This window comes from Cervus canadensis, chromosome 7 (genome assembly GCF_019320065.1).
Source record: "Cervus canadensis isolate Bull #8, Minnesota chromosome 7, ASM1932006v1, whole genome shotgun sequence".
Lineage (NCBI taxonomy): Eukaryota > Metazoa > Chordata > Mammalia > Artiodactyla > Cervidae > Cervus > Cervus canadensis.
The window spans coordinates 80037000-80054017 of record NC_057392.1 but is presented as its reverse complement, the minus strand read 5'-3'; the positions used below and the strand labels follow the sequence as shown (position 1 = coordinate 80054017).

The following is a 17018-nucleotide window of genomic DNA, read 5'->3' as shown; positions in this document are numbered from 1 at the left end:
CTGAAATATTTGGCTCCAAATATTTTTTGGAGTCAAAAAAATTCCTAATTTTTTGGTATCAAGAGTTTCATTAAATCTTTCCTCCCCTTTCTAAAGCTTTCCACATTTAAAGTAAGCTACCATGATTATGATGGGACTGAATTTTTTTTTTTTGAGTTTCAGCAAAAGTTACTATGAATCTATTCATATTATATTTAGGTTCATGAGTCATACCCACATTATGTCCCTGGTAAAAATTATGAAAGCCACAGAAAATAGGAGAAAAGGACCATATGAGTGTCTATTTATGGGTCCATGTTTGCTTTCCTACCTCAAATAGAAATACTCAACTCCAGCACTCTCTGGGAAAATTAGTCTTTGATTCAAAAAGATGTTCTGTCACAGCATTACAGCCCTAACCATACCATCAGCCCGCCAGGAAGTCTGAGGAAGAGAGACAGGCAGGCAACCAGAAGGAGAGAAACTTCCTCTCACCAGGAAGTGTCCAGCTCCAAACAAAAGATAAGTCACTTGGTTGCTACCAGGGGAAAGATAACTTAGCCATTGTGTTCATGATTAAGAACCATTCCAATTCATTCATGGAAGGCTTTCAGTGAGGCCAGTGCCTGGAGCCAAATGTAATCTTGCCAAGCTGTGGTGGGCATGGAGAGTCATCCACAGAACAAGGTCAATTTGTGACCCCGGCTGGGCACTCTGTAGCTGAGCGTGGGGCCAGACCAATCACCACAGTCACAGTTGCCCTGTGCTCTGGCCATGGAGCCCATGAGCAGCAACGCTGCAGCTCACTGAAGGCGTCCGCGAGGAAAATGGCTCGCAAGAAACGGCGCAAGCAAGCTGCCGAGCTTAGGCTTGGGTCCTTGCGATTGATGGTCAAGCAGGACAAGTCAAGGTGGTAGGGCTGAGACCGGCTGGGACCTGGGACTCTGTCCTGGCGGGCTTGCACTTGTACTTGGACAAATATCTCCTGGAGCAACAGAACATAAAGAAACAATTAGGGACTGAAAATAACTACGCTCATGTGCAGGTGGGGCAAATTATGAACAATCAAATACAAAATGCCACAAACCAACTAAGCTTTCTGATGTGCTGAGAGCAAAAGCAGGGTCCTGCCCCTGATACCTGCAGACAGCACTACCAAGAAGGTGAGCAGACCACTTAAGCCACCCTTCTAGCCTGACCCGCCTATCCGCCCCTCCCCTCCCCCCATTTAAGGGACCAGAGTGCCCTCCTTGGGGAATGTGAGCAAGGGCACCTGTTATTCATTTTCTCTCCCTTTGCAGCAGCGTGAGTCCCAATAAAGCACTGCCTGAGTTCCTCCTCTGGCCTTTTATCAATTTCTATTGATTAAGATAGAACTCCTTGGAACTTCGGGCATTGCCCCCAAGGAGCATCAGCACTTGTGCTGACTTTCAGGCTAAAAGACCCTCTAGGTGTCCAAGGGCAACCTCCAGTTCTGCCAGGACATGTTGGCATTTCCTGCCGCTCTCCTCAGCAGTGGCCGGAGGTTTCTTCCTCACCACGTCCTCTCCCGGGTCTGCGCTTCCAGCTCTGGGGGTACTGTTACTACCCTAGGACTGAACTTTATTCTTACAGGTAATTTAGTGTTTTCTTTGAATTTGGGGAAGGGATAGTCAACTTCATTTACAAAAGGATGTATTCTGGAGTCCAAACAATGTGATCAATTGGCAAGGGAGAATCTTTGTATTAGAGAACAAACTGATCCTAACTCCCAATTTTAACATGACTAATTGGTATTTATCCCTAAATAACTCGGTGACTCAGGCATCACTTCATGTAGGAAGGCTTCTCTGAATTTCCCCACCTCCTTCCAAAGACACAGAGTCAGAAAACGAGAATGTATGGTCACCCTCTATAAAATTATGTCTCAATCTCAGAGTGCTTTCCATACTAATAGATCTCCTGTACTCACACAATCAGAAAATGATAGAATGCAAAAAAAAAAAAAAAATGTATGGTATAGGGGATGGTTGACCTGGATGTTCAGAAAGTACCATTTTATCCAATGGTTAAACACATCTCTTTAGCGCAGAGTGCCTTGGTCCACACTTCAGCTCTCTCACTGACTGTAATCTCGAGCAAGTCACTTAACCTGTGCCTCAACTTTCTCCACCTGTAGAATAGGAATAAATGGTATCTACCCAAGAGGGTTGCTGTGAGAATTTAATGAATTATGTGTACAAAATGCTTACAACACTGCTTGACACATTGTAAACACTACTGATGTGTTACCGATTATTGTTCCGGCATGCGGTTGGTCTAGTAAAAGAGGTAGAATTTGAGATGGAGGTCAAGGAGAAGTGAGTTGGGTAAAGACAACTTTTTACCAGGATGCAGGAACACACTTTTATAAGGCTATAAAAACTACTGGTTAAGGTGGTGTAGTTGTTTTCATTTTATTTCTACTCGTCTCTATTCACTGCAGTGGTCTGGGAAAGTAATCCTTCGGTATTTGGCCCAGTGGAACTTACACTCCACTTCCCTACTCCTGAGCTCATGACAGATTCTGATATATTGATAATGGTATTCTTTCCATAGAGAAGATGCAACCTTAGAATGCTTCTCACCATGGGCCTCCTGGGAGGCCCTGCCAATGATTGGAGGAACCAAAAAGATAAAACCACATATGGCATTCCTTGGTGAGTCCCCTGTTTCACCACAGAGAGACTTAGAGTCTAAAGAAGTTAAGTGACTTGCCCAAGTGCCACACAGCCAGCCAGAGTGAGAACTAGAACTTGGACTTTTCTACTCTTTGGTTGATATTTGTCATTCCATCATATATAATGGTATTTATTTTCCTAACATATCACTTGGCTAGCTTAGTTCCTAATTAGAATGGCTTCTGACACCAAGTACATCAATGTAATTTTATTAATAAATGGTTAAATATACATATATAAAAATACATGTGTACGTATGTGTATATGCATGTGTGTAGATGTGTTGTCAAAAGTTCATCAGTAACAGAAGTAAAACCAATGAATCATTGAACTGGTAATCAGTAAAAGTTTATTGTGCACACATCACAGAGATGCTTCACATTCCAGGAACCCTCAAACCAAAACATGGAATGCGGCTCAAAGTGTATTGCTAAAAAACAAATTATTCATTGGGAAGACAGTGCCTTTTTATTCTTCACCATGATTGGTTATAATATTTGAATTTTGTTAAATGATAGGGAACTGGGTTAGTGGTTGCCACATAATCTGTTTGGGGAAACAGTTGTAAGTTTTGCTCTTAATTTTCAGAGGCATAAGCAAGAATGACCCAGGTCAAGTCGGTCTTGTAAAATAAACTAAATTAAGATTTGCTTGTATGATTGAACTGATTTTTTCTGCTCATGGAATTTTCCAGGCTGGTCTCTGTTTGTTTCCAATTTTGACAATATCACATATTTATTAAAGACATGTAGATGCAAATGAAACAATAGGGAACGTGACACACTCATTCATCCAGGAGATGCCCTGCACCATAGTAGTGAAATCCATAAGCCTCGCTTGCGCTGCAGCAGTGCTGATGGCACTATCTATCTGGCTTAACCAAATTATTGTGACATGATCTTGTACTAAGGTTGCAAATTGAAAAGCTCCACCAGGCTCATCAACAGCAGACTGAGGATACTTAGAGCTTTGTGCCTGTAAGCATACATTGTGATATTTTACAGCTTTTAAATGATGCATGATGAAATGATTGAAGACCTCATTACGTGGAACAATATCCAGCAGAGAGTGTGATATTCTTAATGATTTAGCACTTCAAGCCCTTATGGGAGTGTTAAGTACTTTTACTAAAGAACTGTAGGGAAGTGGTGTTTGTTACAGTTAAGAGTGAATCTAGACCAACAGTAGAGACTTGGCCATATTGTAGACATGTTCAGGGAACCTGGCAGATGGGAGAAAGTAAGTGGAGTGTCTGGTTATATGCTGAATGTGAGTGACTTAATTAGCATTGCTGAAAACCTGGTAAAGTGGTTCTCAATCTTTGCTGAATATTAGATTCACCTGGGGACTTTTAGCTCTTCCATGCTGGGGGCCTGCTCTAGGGATTGTGAATTAGTTTTTTGGGTGGGCCAGGCAGTGAGGGTTTTCAAAGCTCCCAGATGATTCTAATGTTTAGCCTAAAACATGAATCAATGATGTGGTCCTTGGGGAGCAAATGTATCAATTAGCCTGTTTTTTTGATCCTCCTTTTTAACAACTCTAGTGTAGGGATTGCTGTGAGAATAAATGTAGGAGCAGAGAGAAGGAGCAGCAGGTAGGAAAATACGAAGGATGGGAAACAATTTCTCAAAATCATCACCTACTTGTTCAGAGTTTGGGAACTCTCCTTATAGAAGAATCATTCAATACAATTTATAATGACAAATCATGTCTGGAATATGACTCTATGCTTCCTAACCTGGAATCGTAAAAATGACTTCAGATCAGTTCAGTTGCTCAGTCGTGTCCGACTCTTTGTGACCCCATGAACTGCAGCATGCCAGGCCTCCCTGTCCATCACCAACTCCTGGAGTTTACCCAAACTCATGTCCATCAAGTTGGTGATGCCATCTAGCCATCTCATCCTCTGTTGTCCCCTTCTCCTCCTGCCCTCAATCTTTCCCAGCAACAGGGTCTTTTCAAATCATCAATTAAATTCACTTAATGAACTTTTACAAGAATACATGGGGCAAAAAAGCATAGTTTCTGCTCTCCAGAAAATGACAGCTGGATAATTTTGTGGAAAATGACATAGGAGAGGCACAAAATATGCGTATTTGGGCAATGGACTTTTCTTCTTCCCTCTCCTTCTTTGGAGCCAGGTACTTTCTGTCAGGCGAATGTATGCTCCTCGGTTCTGTCTCATCACAACAAAGATTTGGAGTGACGGACATTAAAGCCTTCTGCATGTCACAGCTCTCGGGTCTTGGACAGACCGTGTTATAGCCGTGTTATAGCTCTCAGGGCTCGAACAGACCGTGTTATAGCTCTTAGACAAATCAGTGTTACAGCTCTATTTTATTTAGAAAATAGCAGGAAAATCCATCCTCTAGGCATGAGGCCATGTCGACCCAAAGATGTGAAGAGAAGAGTGCCCCAGCGCACACAGGAGAGAGAGCCTCGGCCCTTTGGCTCCTCTTATATGTTTTTTTTCTCCCCCTGGGCCTGCCCTATGTAAATTGGGCTAGCCAGGAGTGTTGTTTGTTCTACCTGAGGTCCTCACTCCGGTCCTCGGACCTTCCTTTGTTCTATTTTTGCAGGCTTCTCCCTTCCTTATCTTTTAGCCACTGCCATTCTGGACTCCTTTTCCCTATTCTAACTACCTAACATTTCTATGGTTCTTGAAAATGTAACTTGGGCGGGGAGGATGCTATTGCCTTTGTATAAGGTACAAGAGATAAACTAACAGAAGATCATATTCAACAGCTGAATTTTTTTGGATCTTTTGTCTATTGGCTAGATCAGGGCATGAACCCCGTTCCCTCATTTTTAAAATTCTACTTAGAGCTATACTTCCTCACCTCTGATTCCTCATCTTTCTCCCATCCGACGGTGACAACTGAGATTGCAGTGAATGACAGTAAAACCTTCCTGGGACTACATGTAATACTTGACAGGGTGAGGGCTAGGAGGAGGTTAAAAGGACTGAGGGGCTATGGGGGATTGGGAGGATGGGGTATGGATTAGGTGTAGCTACTGAATTGCAAGCTGAAGCCCCCAGAGAGGCCTCTCCCATAAACCCACTATTCATTGAGTGAATAGATTTTCTCACCTCAGCCACAGGTAGAAGACTGATTGATTGCTCTTTGGGATTTTGTATAATTGTTTGCTCATTTGTTTTATTTATAGACTATTTTTTTTTCCACAACAATGATGGTTAATGCTAGGGTTAGGAAGGATTTCAGAGAGAGGTCAGACGGTTGTCAATAACCAAAGCTTCAGGAAGCTGAAGCTAGACTTTCATAGACTGTAGACTTTTTAATTGGAAAAGTCACTGGAGAGACTTCACTCCACTCTGATTTTTTAATGAAACGACCTAACCTTGAGAAATAGTGATGGAGTGGGGTAGAGATGAGGTGAGGCAGAGGGAACCTTATAAGCCAGGTTATAAGAGAAGGGAAGACCAAAGACCCACTGGATAATGGAGAGATCAGCTGCCTGATTATCAGGTTGTAACATTGGGTAAAAGTGAATTATTTTAACTAAAGAAACTGAAATATTAGTATGAACCAGATGTGAAGCATTTAGTTATGACTCATGTTAGAAAAAAATAAAAGATTAGGGTAGTTCTTGGAGAGATAAGGACAGAGGAGCAGCATTGTAATTTACTTGGAAGTGTTGTTGTTCAGTCAGTAAGTCATGTCTGACTCTTTGCGACCCCATCACTGCAGCACGCCAGGCTTCCCTGTCCTTCACTATCTCTTGGAGTTTGCTCAAACTCATGTCCATTGAATCAGTGATACCATCCAGCCATCTCATTCTCTGTCACCCCCTTTTCCCCCTGCCCTCAATCTTTCCCAGCACCAGGGTGTTTTCCAATGAGCCAGCTCTTCACATTAGGTCGCCAAAGTATTGGAGCTGCAGGTTCAGCATCAGTCCTTCCAATGATTATTCAGGGTTGGTTTCCTTTTGGTATTGCCTAGTTTGATCTCCTTGCTGTTAGTTCGAAAGCATCAATTCTTCGGTGCTCAGTTTTCTTTATAGTCCAACTCTCACATCCATACATGACTAATGGAAAAACCATAGCTTGGACTAGATGGACCTTTGTTGGCAAAGGGATGTCTCTGCTTTTTAATGTGCTGTTTAAGAAGTGAGGCCTTCCCATGTAAGCTCTGAAAACAAAAGGATAATGCTTCTTCCTTTCCCTTTTCCCTCTTCACTGCTGCTGCCACTGCTAAGTTGCATCAGTCGTGTCCGACTCTGTGACCCCATAGACAGCAGCCCGGCAGGCTCCTCTGTCCCTGGGATTCTCCAGGCAAGAACACTGGAGTGAGTTTCCATTTCCTTCTCCACTACTCTCTCACATTTTCTCTCCTCTTCCCTTTCTCCAGTCAAGAGTCATCACTGAGTGGGAATCCATGCTGAGTGCCATGAAGCTCTCTCCAATAGTGCTTCCCTAGTGATGGAGATGGTGCCACCCAGGGAACTCACCTGCTGTGTGTGGGGACGGCTGTGCCAGCAGAGGCTGGAAGGTGGGGCAGAGGGGGCTCTCGCCTCCATTTTGCAGTCTCTCTCTGCCCCACAATCAGACATCTGGGTTAAGTGTTATCTCTGTTAGAAGTAGAAATTCAACAATAAAAAGGAGCAATTTGAATTTTAAATTTCATATGGAAATGATTAGGAGTATGAATAGTGTCAATGGAATGCATCATCATTGCTACAAAAATAGACTTTGGTATTACAGTAAAAGCAACTGTAATTTTATTTTGGAACTCCTTCTGCCTCCTCTTTCCTTATAATATCCAAGCAAATAATTGAAATAAAAAATTGGTCCTCTCTTCCCTGCTAACCCCACCATTAAATCTCCTCAATACTATCACATTCATTTTTATCAACATAATAATTCAAGAATGAATCAAAGAGAACACAAACTCTGAAGTTTGCTCTCAAAGCCTTTTCAAGCTCTAGAATTTAGTGTTGGTTTAATTTAGTCTGCAGGAATAACAATGCTACTGGTGTTTTGGTTAGTCAGCTGTGATGATGCAATGTACCTAGAGAATAACACTCTATTTCATGGTGGAAAATTGTAGTCTTTCCTTTCAATAAGAAGTGTAAGGACTCTTGAAATACAGCGAAGCTTCAAAAGCTAGAAAAAGTAGGTGAAAATATATGAAGTTTGTTTCCTTGGACCTCTCAAAGACTATATCCTTTCTTTAGGGCAGCTAATCACTCTGCAAATAACTTTCCCAAAATGAGGACGTTTCTTTTAGATGATTTTTTAAATATACTTTATGTATTTAATGAAATTATTCCTTTGCTCCAACCCATAAGCAAGATACGTTGACTTTATAGCTCCAAAAATTACATCACATTGCACTGTGTCTCTGTCTCTGATGCCACCATCTTAGTCTGGCTCTCATCTGTGTTGGCTCCACCTGCTCAGACTTATGCCCCCATTCCATCTTCTCACATACAACAACCAGTGTCCTCAAATTAGAGTGTAAATGACCTCCCATCCCACATTGCTCACCTGCTGAAAGACCTGCAGTGAGAGAAGTTTGAATTCCTCTAATGCAGTCCCCTCTCCCCCATCCTCTTGCTTTCTCCCCAACACTCTGCTGTTTCTTTCATAAGACTTTACAATAATTTGTAAACAGTTCATTTGCTTATTTTTTATTGTATTGTATTAATTTTTTATTGTATTATTTTATTGTATTTTTTTCTATCAGATTGTATGATTCGTAAATTCAGGGATATTTTTGTCTTGTTCATCTTTGGTTCCTAGTGGCAAGTGCAATAATGGACATGATGGCCTTTCCCCGCAGTATTTTTAAAATAAAAAATTTCAAGCATATACTATAGAGAACTTTATAATGAACACCTGAATGCCTAACCCCTAGTTTCTACTGTACTTTCTTCATCACGTATTTATCCATCTTTCCATTCCTCTATCTACCCATCGACACATGGTTTACTTTTAATACATTTGTTGAATGAATGGGTAAATGAAGAATTTACTCTTCGGTAAATAGAAGGTGATGTCCTAAGGTGACTCAACACCAACACTACGCTTCCTTGTTTCTGTGTGGACACAAGGTATGGGGAACTATGTCATGTTCCGTACTGCGTGCATCTGTTTAGCTCTGTACCAGGCATTGGGCCAGAAAACTGAGGAGGCCAGAAAAATGAGAAATAAGGACAAATGTCCTGCCTTCCAGGGTTACATGCTTGAATAGTGAGAAGATCCTAATATGTTAGTGATAGAAGAAGAAAGAAGTAGAGAATGTCGACTAGAGATTTTGGTTTTTTTTTTTTTGCATTCATGACTTGTTAATAAAGACCAACCAGTGCTATTGCAACGTTAAAACTGCCTGATTTCTTGGCCTTTTGTGTTTGCTGTTGCACAAGTAGGCAGAAACAATTGTTGACTTAGCCAATGCCAATGAAGGAATATTTTATGATTCCTAGTTTAGCGAGTGACAAATGCAAGCCCATTGGAACCATGAAACTCCTAGCTTTTTGTTTTTTTAAGTTCTGTACATACCATTGAAATATACACATTATAGAAGCAAAGGAAAACAAATAAAAAGTATTGCTTATCTAGGCTAACTATGGTCAAGGTAAAGTGCGTCTCTGTCTAGTCTGCAAAATTGACAGAGAAGAGCACGTAGAGCTTTCTTCCTTCTGCATGCAGATAGTTTTTTTCCAACTACGGTCGATTATATTTTTTGGACCCTGCATTTATTATTTTGATTGCTCAGAGGAAATGCTTACCTTTGAAGTGACATCCTGGGGCAGTGCTTTGCAATATCCTTTATTAAGCTTTACTGTGTCTATTCACATTTATTTTAATTCTTATTTTTAGAAGGAGGATTTTAAGAAGGTCAATGCATTTAAGAAGGTCAGTGATTGAATTCCAAGAGTACTTAGCAGGGGTCCATGTATATAAGGGTGTTGAATCATTGTGAACTGGGAATGCGTCCAAGTTCATGCTTAACTGAGAATCCTCTGTGAAATATTTAAAAGTGAAAGCGTTCTTATAAAATGGGCCCATGGGCCTGGACAACACAGAAATGGGAAACAGCACTACAGAAGCAGCAGAGGCAGAGCTGAGATCTGGGCTTGCTGTTGTTCTGATCTTGGCTATATCCCCAGCCCCTCACCCCTTTTATTGATGACATTCTGCTTTCTAGCATGTGAGGGGCCCTCAGACAATTAACTTTCATTTGCTCACATTGTCCTCCCCTGGGCTTCTATGTGGCAAATATTTCAGGGCCCAGTATGGTCCTGACCTGGATTTGCTTCCCGGCTTTGCCACTAGTAGTTAAGGGACCTTGAACAAGAAATGTACTTTTTCTAAGTTCTAGGTTCCTTATCTGTAACTGGGAGACCTTAATACCTATTTGAACATGTAAAGCATGTCCACCATGTAGAAGACTCTTGATAAATGTAGTCTTACCCTACCATCTTAAGATCAGTTACTACCTTGGATTAGTAAGAAATGATGTTTGCAGAGAAGTCTGGATGTAAGCATCTAGATATTGAGTGCAGTAGGAGGAAAAAGCAAATCTGGAGGTGAATATTTTATTTATAAAATTAAACCTAATTTTATTTTGCAAAAATCAACAAATACATGTTCAGATCTGGTTTATCTTCAAAACACGTTTTTGTTTTTTAACAAACATGCAAGGTAATTTGGCATGCCAAGCATCTTTCTCTCTAGCTCTCCTTGAAATTTTCTTTCATAACACAAAGAAGGGTGCAAATATTATCCAAAAACTATTTATATCTTTTACCCTCCAGAATTACTAACATTAATATTTATTGAGAGGAAAGGAAAACTGCAAGGTTTGTTCTTTGGCATTCACATTTGACTCAACAGTATAATTAAAAACTTGTATTGGTTTCTAAGATAAACACTTTGAAGGAAATTTAATAAATCTTGTTTTTGCTCTACAAAGGAGCCACTATATCAAAGCATTTAACTGAAGCTGTCGAGTTCCTGCTGGTAGAATATTACTTCCAGCCTATTTATTAGCTTTTCTTCCTGTAGCCCAATATATGATCCCTACCCCCCTCTCCACTGAGTGAAAGCTCAGAAAGGAGGCAATTTCTTGTCTCTTTCCCCACAGCATCATGCAAGGCAAGGCAGCATCACAATCACAATATCTGAATTTATTTTGATTATATATTTTTTCTTATGCTTAAAATTATTTTGTATTATAGTACTTACTGGGTTATCTAAAATCAACACTGTTGATTTTGAACTGTTATAAAGCCAGACTTTTAGAGGCATTTGAAACAATTCATGAACCATGTCTGATTGGAGTTAATTGCCTTCAACCAATGCCTTCAATTCTTTTGCACTTGAAGGAAAAGAATTTTAGAATCAGCAGGTTCCTAGAAAATAAGACTTTAGGGGTCTATATAATTTATTCAGGTCTTTTTGTATATTGTAAACAAAGATAGGATAATTTGACAGTAGCTTATGAACAAATTTTTTAAAAATATATCCTTCACTATAGAATAGGTATCAAGGGAGCATTTTAAATATGACTCTGATAGGTCTCTTATGAGCCTATCTTCCAGAAAAAGCTTATAGGCAATTTACCAATTAAAAACAAAATCTAAACTTATAGATTTAAGTTGAGAGAATATGGTATGTGACGTAAGGTCATTGTGTTATCCATGGTCTAATGCACAACATAGCGTGTACAAAAGAACCTAAAGAGACATCTATCTCAAATTTCAGGCAGGATCTAAGACTGCATAGAGAGGGGAGAGCTTTCCCGGTTAGATAGTGAAAGAAGCCACAGTATTCACCTAAATCAACGCGTTGGAAGCAACATACACATATGCAATGCCAGTTCGCAGAATGCAGAAAAGATCAATTAGAAATTGTACTGTGATAGCCACACATTTTGGAGAAAAATTCCCAAGCCAGGCGAATGTGGATGGGGATAAAAACATAGGCGGTGTATACCACCATAGCAAAGATGGTTAGTAGGATGGTATTGAACATAGATTGCTCCCAAGGCTCCAAGACAGCACAGCAGCTAATGATTTGATATTGATAGTAGAGCCAGGATAAATAGTCCTTCACACGCTTGAAATCCATGGCTGGTTCCTTCAAGCTGCAGCAAGTCTGTCCTGTTAAACAAGGTAACAGATTAGAACAAAACAAATAAGGCACTGTACACAGAATCTCCTTAGATTTTCATGATCTCAGCATGTAAAAAATTTTCAAAGGTTAATGATCATTGAGTGAATTACTAATAGGAATATTACATGGAAATAATAAATAGCATGTTAATCATAGGAATTAATAATATTGTCATTATTGCTAATAATTACTACTAGAATTAATAGCAATATTAACAGTAATATTTATCTAAAAATCATAAATGTTAGTAATAATTCTAGTGATACTAGTATCTACAATTGAGGCTAACCACATTTTCTTTAGCCCTGTACATCGAGAGAAATAAACATGAATTTTCTATTTCCTACAACATATATTTTGCAAGAAGAAGTTTAAAAAATAGTATGTGGGAAAGAGTTAATATAGCAAGCCTGAGGTTGCTATCTTTAGAAGGGCCCTTGGCTGGCATCTGGGAACTTGGTTTTTGGAATGTTCTCTTCATTCCCTAATGGATAAGGATGATTCACCTTGCCTAGACTGTGCAAACACTGTAATTTATGGTGAACACCTGCTTTATTCTGGGAGTCTGGAATTTTTGTAATTGCCAGACAGAGAGTGTCCATGTAGCCAGCCCCAATAAAAATCTTGGTGCTGAGTCTCTAATGGGCTGCCCTGGGCAGAAACTTGACATGTATCATGGTACTTTTTGTTGGTAAAGAAAGAAGCACATTCTGAGTGTCCACTCATGGGAGGGAGAGAACATCTGAAGCCTATAAATGAATTTCTTCAGACTCTGCCCATGTCCCTCTTCCTTGCTGATCCTGTTGTTTATCATTTTGCTACAGTAAACCTTAGCTGTGAGTGTGAATATATGCTGAGTCCTATGAGTCTTCTAGTGAGGCACTTGACATGTGGTTGGTCTTAGAACCTTGGAAACAAAGGGTAAGCAGAAAGTGTACCTTTGGGTGGTCATTTGGTTTGGGGGTAGAGAACTTATGAAAAACAAAAAAATGTTTTGTTGGCCCTGAGATAGGATCACAGTTAAAACTTCCTAGAAGGAAGGCCATCAGACGCTCACAGACATGGTGGGTGTCCTTGTAGATACGAGCTGACCCGTGCTTGTTCTGCTTACTCCTCAGGATGTCATGGTGCCACATAATCTAAGTCCATCTTGATGACTTACTATTCAAGTCACAGTTACGTTTTTTGAAGATCATTCCTATGTTCTGACATGAACGTATCTCTCTTTTCTTTGATTCTCATTTGAGTAAAAGCAATATATTTTTGCTGCATAAGACTGAGGACTCCTCAGGTTATGGGGAGATTCTCATGATCTTAAGACCTAGCATAAAGACAGTCATCAGCAAATACTTGCTGAACAAATAAGTAAATGAATGAATAATATGTAACTAACTTAAAAAAAAAATAGAGATGACTCATAGTCTGGACCTAAGTGGGATATGGTTGGCTATTGCTGACTTTCAACAGCTTGGCTTTGATAATAAGTAACCCTTTGTGATAAGGATAATTTCCACAAAAACTTAAAATGGGAAAGCCTTTGTGTTACCAGGTCGTGATTATTTGTAATAATGGTCAGAATAATCCAAATAAGTAGATAATACAAACTGAAGTTGTTTTCACTTTCCTATGAAAAGAAAAGTGAGCCTCTCATCTTTTCTAGAAGCCAGAGTGGGGACTAAGTCATTGGATATAAATGCATTGTCTTGGCAGGTGGACTTCAGTGAGAAGTTACCTCCAGTGTTCTTCATTCCTAACTCTAGTTGTAGAGAAAGAGCAAAGGTCAAAGGTCTTAGAGAGAATGAGTGACAGGAGGAGTGATCATTTTAGTGAATAATATTATCCAAGCAACCAAGACTTTCCATTGATAGACTGATAGAGAAAATTAGGAGATATGACTATTTGAGCTTTTAGGCTGTTTCGTTAGACAACTGTATGTTTCAAACTAAATTTGATTTTTAAGAATCTCATTCGTGGATACCCATACTTGCTCTCTCTCCATTACTTAGACAGTTGAGGGTGGTGCCAGGTAAGTGACTGGGAAGGTGAGAGTCCATTCATCGGGTGTGAAGTCCCAGACCATGCCGGGGGAAGGTGGGAGAAGGACGGTTGGGGGGCCCAGACCTTCCCCTCATGAAGCTTGACCCAGCTGGGGAGACAGGTAGCAATCACAATGTACGTAAACATATAATTATCAACTACCTTATGCCCCAAAGGACAGGAGCGACGTATAAAGGGGCTGTGGGAAAATTAATCCAGACTGCGTCTGTGTCTCTGAGGAAGAGATATTTGAGGTAAAATCCAAGAGACGACTGTGAGCCTAACAGATAAGTCAGGTGGGGAGAATGGCCAAGACAGAAGAATCGACTTGTGTTTGTTCAGAGGTTAGAGGGTGGAAGGAGTTTGATGAGTGGTTGGGTGGGGCAGTGAATGGAGCACAGAGATCTGGGGAGGGAGACGGGGAGTGTGGGAAAACTGAAGAGGAGGGAATGACCAGAGTGAGGCCACACTCCCTAAGCTTGGACCTATGAGTGAGGGGGCTCCAGAGGTTTTTAATACGGGAATGCTGTAGTGGGTTTGAGAGGGTGAGGCTTTAAGTTCATATAGACATGTTGCCTTCCCTGTATTCTAAAGCCACGTTGAAATGCTTTTGAATTTTCAGTAAATCTATGCCTCTGCCCTCCCATGGGAATTACTCATTCAGAATCAACCATGTACTGAAAATCTGTTTAAAATATTTTCAATTACTCTTTTTACTTTTAAAAATGAGATAAATCACTCTTTTAGAAATATCATTGACTTTTTCCCCTATACATTTTAGCTTTTAAAAAATGTACTAATTAATTGCCTAGCCATTGGTTTCTCTTAAAAAATGAAACTTCTTGCTTGAGCAGCCCCAGTGGACACCTTGATTGTACCCTTGTGAGGGATCCTGAGCCAGAGGCTAACTTGTGCCCGAATTCCTAAGCCATAGAAACCCTGAGGTGGTCAGTGTTCATTGTTTTTAGCTGTTAAAGTCAAACAATCAAGGAAACAACAGCTCTAAAGCATACCAGCATGCATCACACCAAAGCCGGATACCTGGTAAAGACTTGGTTACATATTGCTAACAATTTAAAGGATTAAGATTGAACTTTTTTATTCTCGCCCATTTCTCCAGTGCCCCGGATCATTTCCCAGCCCTCTCAGTTCTCAGCTCTGACAAGCTTTTATGGTCCCATTTCATTCCAGTCTCACAAAGTAGGAGAATCAATAAAAGACATTGATGTCCCCCTTTCCTTTGGTTCTTTTCCCCCTTATTAATGAGATGCAGTTTTAAAGATTATCTATTTACTGTTGGTCATGAAAAGGTGAGAAGAGAGTTGGTTATTATTGGTAAACCATCTGCTACAACCTATTGTTAGAATATACACTATATTTAGATTCTAGATTTGCTTAGATAATATGCTTTTCCTTCCTTTTGAGTCTATTTTTAAATTTCCTATGGGACAACATGCAAGATTTAAGAAAACCACTTTAGACAATTTAAGATGAGTGATGTGGGAAGGAGAATTTGTTCATTCATTAAACAACTGCACTTTGAGTACTGCTCTGTGGTTTTTTCTGAGTAGTAACAGCTTCAAAAGGAATCCATTCCAAAATGGCATTGCAGACAGAAGATGCTCTTCTTGGCAGCAGCAAACTGGACCACGTAGCAAGCATGCAGTGATGGGGGCCAGGAATGAGCACTAAATGAGGGGAAAGGGCATGGAAAATGCTAAGAAGCAAGCTAGGAAAACCCTAGGAAAACTGGCTGAATTTGGGAAATAAGATGACAAAAATGGCATGAAATTAATTATCCATAGGTAACCTGGAACTGTTATTGTTGTTGTGTAGTTGCTAAGTTGTGTTCAACTCTTTTGTGACCCCATGATCTATAGCCTGCCAGGCTCCTCTGTCGATGGGATTTCCCAGGCGAGAATATTGGAGTAGGTTGCCATTTCCTTCTCTAGGGGATCTTCTTCACCAGGAATTGAACCCACATCTTCTGCATCTCCTGCATTGGCAGGATACTTTATCACTGAGCCACCAGGAAAGCCCAAACTAGAACTAGATAACAGCAAACATCTTAATGTCTTAATTTTCACAGTTAAGTGTGAAATTAACTTGCCCTTAAAGACCTGATGGCATATCCTAGTAATGCAAAAAAAAGACATAAAATGCTTACTCTGTTTAAGCATACTATGCATCTCCTTGTTTTTAATTATGTGTTTTTTTAAAGGTGATTTCCTGTATATGGAAAAGAGGGAGCAAGTAGTTTGTTCTTTCTCTTCCTCCTGCTTCTTTTAATTTTTCCTCTAAACTTGATGATTTTTCGAAACCCTCTTAAATGTTTGAGGAGGTTGTGCATTCAAAGGTGACACTGCCTAAGCACGTGGTGGAACGTGTTCAGTAGGACACTGGCCCGGATGGGCTTGGCTCTCGCAGCTGAAGCTGTGTGTAATGGCTTACGGCGAGTGGGGAGGGCTGGGAGCCCCTGTGGGACACACAGTCAGTGAAGTGCTCGGTAAAAAGTGGGGGTGGATGTACAGAACAGACTTTTGGACTCTGTGGGAGAAGGCGAGGGTGGGATGTTTCGAGAGAACAGCATTGAAACACGTATATTACAAAGGGTGAAACAGATCACAGGCCCAGGTGGGATGCATGAGACAAGTGCTCGGGCCTGGTGCACTGGGAAGACCCAGAGGGATTGGGTAGAGAGGGAGGTGGGAGGGGGGATCGGGATGGGGAACACATGTAAGTCCATGGCTGATTCATGTCAATGTATGACAAAAACCACTACAATACTGTAAAGTAATTAGCCTCCAACTAATAAAAATATAAAAAAAAAATGGGGGTGGGACAAAGGCCAGCACTGTTGCTTGGAGGGATGGATTGTGAGGCCAGAGGAAAAGGTTTCTCTGGGCCATTGTTTGATTTTTAATGTTTCTTTCTTTTAATGGAAGTATAGTTGTCAATGTTGTGTTAGCTTCAGGTATATAGCAGTGATTCAATTTCTATGTGTATTTATATGTGGAAGTGTGTGTAAATATATGTGTATATACATACATACGTATGTATGTGTGTATATGTGACTAAGCCTAAGCACTGGCCCAAGTTCTGACTTCCCCACTAGCTGGCATGTAAACTTGGCGCAGTTACTTAATTATTCTGGACCTCAA

General features: G+C 40.4%; 1 protein-coding gene and 1 pseudogene across 1 annotated transcript in view; both read right to left on the bottom strand.

The window, feature by feature from the left end:
- Positions 1-572: 572 nt before the first annotated feature.
- On the bottom strand, positions 573-7217 carry LOC122444767 (annotated as a pseudogene).
- Positions 7218-10239: 3022 nt separating this feature from the next.
- The window catches only part of SPTSSB (serine palmitoyltransferase small subunit B), a 29701-nt gene continuing 22922 nt past the window's right edge, over positions 10240-17018 (bottom strand). The window contains exon 4 of the mRNA XM_043473835.1: positions 10240-11807. Within this exon, the coding sequence (XP_043329770.1) occupies positions 11545-11775 (231 nt within the window). The 5' untranslated portion in view covers positions 11776-11807 and the 3' untranslated portion in view covers positions 10240-11544. The remainder of the gene's footprint in view (positions 11808-17018) is intronic.